Below are 2869 nucleotides of genomic sequence, written 5' to 3'. Positions count from 1 at the left end.
TCGTATCGAGCCAACATCTGCTGGTGCACTGTCTCTTATACACATCTAGATGTGTATAAGAGACAGGCTTATACTGGAGTACCCCAAGGATCCATCCTTGGTCCTTTTCTATTTATTGTATATAAAATGATCTTTCCTTTGCCAGTCAACTGTTTAATACAATTATCTATGATGATTATACTACTCTCTTAAGCACACTTAAGGCATTTAATAATGATGCTGAAAACAGGTACCGGTATCTCACAAATAGCAATATTAATTTAGAGCTTAGTAAGGTGTTGCACTGGTTAAAATTAAATAAATTATCTCTCAATATAAAGAAAACTAAATGCCAAGTTTTTTATCAACCACAAAAAAAGATAGAACTCCCGAAAATAATAACTGAAGGTACAGAAATTGAAACTGTTGATTACTTTAACTTCCTCGATATTATAATCAAAGCATTTAAAATGGGACAGTCATATCAATAGTATTGGAAACAAAATATCCAAATCAGTAGGTATTTTAAACAAACTCCGGAGGAAAAAAAGTTTTTGATATGTTGTAGAACTGATTTTTCTAAAACAAAAAAAAAACAAAAAAAACCAAAAAAAAGTTGTTTGAAAACTGGGGAACGGTGAACGTGAGACAGATTTTTGAATATTTAAAAACTGGAGGGAAAAGAGGCGTAACCGCCCATTTTTACACCTTTTTCCCCAATACTCTAAAATCTGTATCTCATTCACCGTTGCTCAGTTTTTGATCAAACTACTTTTTTCAGTTCTACAACATATCAAAAGTTTTTTTCTTCCTCCGGAGCCTGACTTTAAGCATTTTCTTCCACCAAATATTCTTAAAACTATTTATTTACCACTCATTTTGTCTCATATAAATTACATTTACTCTGGGGTCACCATACCGTCAGGCTTCTTAAGTTACAGAAAAAGGCTGTTCGAATTATTACCAATAGTAAATTCAATGCTCACACTGATCCGTTATTTAAAAATCTCAACCTATTGAAAGTTGATGATATTCACAAACTTCAAACCTTAAAGTTCTATCATAAATTAAAAAATAACCAGTTACCAATTTATTTTAGAAGTATGACACCTGTGCCTTTTTCTGATATACATAGCTTCTACACTCGAGATATTGATAATATTCAAACCGAAAGTTAATTATGTTTTTGCAACACTGTCTATTAGATATGATCTCTGAAGACTTATTGAAACTACTCCAAATTGTATTATTTCCAAGGTTGCAACTCATAGTCTTTCTGGCTTTGCTAATAATTATATTAAAATATTATTCATTGGTGAATACAATGAATATTGTTATATTGATAAATGTTATGTAATGTAAAGATAATTAGTAATGTAGTATATATTCCATTTTATTATTTATTTATTTATTTAATTTTTAAATAACCGAAGTTCTCGTTTCGTCATAGTCTGTGTGCGCCGCATTTATTCTCGATGCCTGTTAAAAATGCAAACATAATGAGCTTCATCTTGTGATTTGCGGCAATGCACGTATTGCGTGGCTTATCTATTCACACACGCCGCCGCGTCGCGCTGAATGGATGATGAGACCTGTTAAAAATGCGTCAGAAGAGACGTCACTTTAATTATTATAATTACCATTAGCATTCGTTTTGACGTAATGGCATCGATGATTCTTCTTCGGAGCTCTGTCATGTGTTCCATAACATTCATACCTGCAGGCAATGGGATATTCATGTTTGGTTTATTTCTTATGTTACCACTTAAATGCATTCCAGGGGGACGAGAGGAAAAACCGTCAGAGGTGTTTCGAGCTAGAAGACCAGGATGATAACCTTCCTGTAAATAAATGTTTGATTGTGAATCTTTATTTATTGTTTGATTATCATTATTATCAGCAGCATCATCATATTATTATTATCATAATCATCAGCATCATTAACATCGTAATTTATCATCATTGCCATCATTAGTATCACCGTCATCAACATTTTGTCATCATCACCATCGTCGTAATCACCATCATCCCCATCATTCATCATTATCATTACAACAATAATCGCCATGAATATTCATATGAATATTCATGAATACTCACGACAATTGGCGAGTTCCAATCACTCAACGGTTGTGTAGGATGTAAGCCGGCGGCTAATCGTTCAGCATCATATCGAGCCAACATCTGCTGGTGCATGTAGTAGAACAATTCGCCCTGACGGTCGGCAGGACGGGAGTCACTGCTATCGTGAGGAAACTCAGAGTGCCATTGGTAGTGAAAATAATTCAATCTGACATCTTCTCTCCACCAGGCTAGCATTGACTCTGCGTCGTGTGGCGACGTATAGTCATGTGATAGATCAGAAACGCACACAGGTTCCTCTTCTGATACAGGTCCCGTTGACATCGGGATGCCAGCTGCAATTTTATTAAACTCAATGGAGTTAGACATCTTGGCGTTGCTGATCGCCTTCTCGATGCTGCTCTTTTTAAAGAAACTATTGGCTTGAACTTGAAATATTGGCGGCAACACTAGACTACCATCGATGTCTCGACGCATTTGAAGTGCTTTCTCAGTAACAAACATCCACATTTCCTCGTTCATGTGCTCTCGCATTGAAGCTGCCCTTTCGATAGCCTCTTCGAATGTTAGTGCTTGTTGAAGAAACTCTATAGCCTTAAGTGCCTCTTCGTATTGTGTTACACTGAATACAGAGAATGGTTGGTTTTTTGGTAAGATTCCGATGCCGACCGGTAGTTCCTTGATTGTCATGCTTGCACTATTTGTCAACACATGATTGGTCAAAAGTTTTAAGGCGAGATTTTGTTGACTGCCCCGCTTCGTTAAACCTGTAAAGACAGTGATTAGATGACATAGTTTAAAAGACTAC

At 35.8% G+C, this 2869-nt stretch overlaps 1 protein-coding gene across 1 annotated transcript in view; it reads right to left on the bottom strand.

Annotated features, from left to right (window-relative positions):
* Positions 1 to 2869, bottom strand: part of LOC117105847 (hemocyanin AA6 chain-like) — a 7694-nt gene that overhangs the window by 3237 nt on the left and 1588 nt on the right. Inside the window, exons 4-5 of the mRNA XM_033247158.1 lie at positions 2080 to 2828; positions 1620 to 1820 (exon numbers count right to left, since the gene is read on the bottom strand). Coding sequence (XP_033103049.1) covers positions 1620 to 1820; positions 2080 to 2828 — 950 coding nt within the window. The remainder of the gene's footprint in view (positions 1 to 1619; positions 1821 to 2079; positions 2829 to 2869) is intronic.

Source organism: Anneissia japonica, unplaced genomic scaffold (genome assembly GCF_011630105.1).
Source record: "Anneissia japonica isolate Jap-2015-1 unplaced genomic scaffold, ASM1163010v1 scaffold287754_len4335492_cov202, whole genome shotgun sequence".
Lineage (NCBI taxonomy): Eukaryota > Metazoa > Echinodermata > Crinoidea > Comatulida > Comatulidae > Anneissia > Anneissia japonica.
The sequence above is the reverse complement of the archived record's forward strand: the minus strand, read 5'-3'. Positions and strand labels throughout refer to the sequence as shown.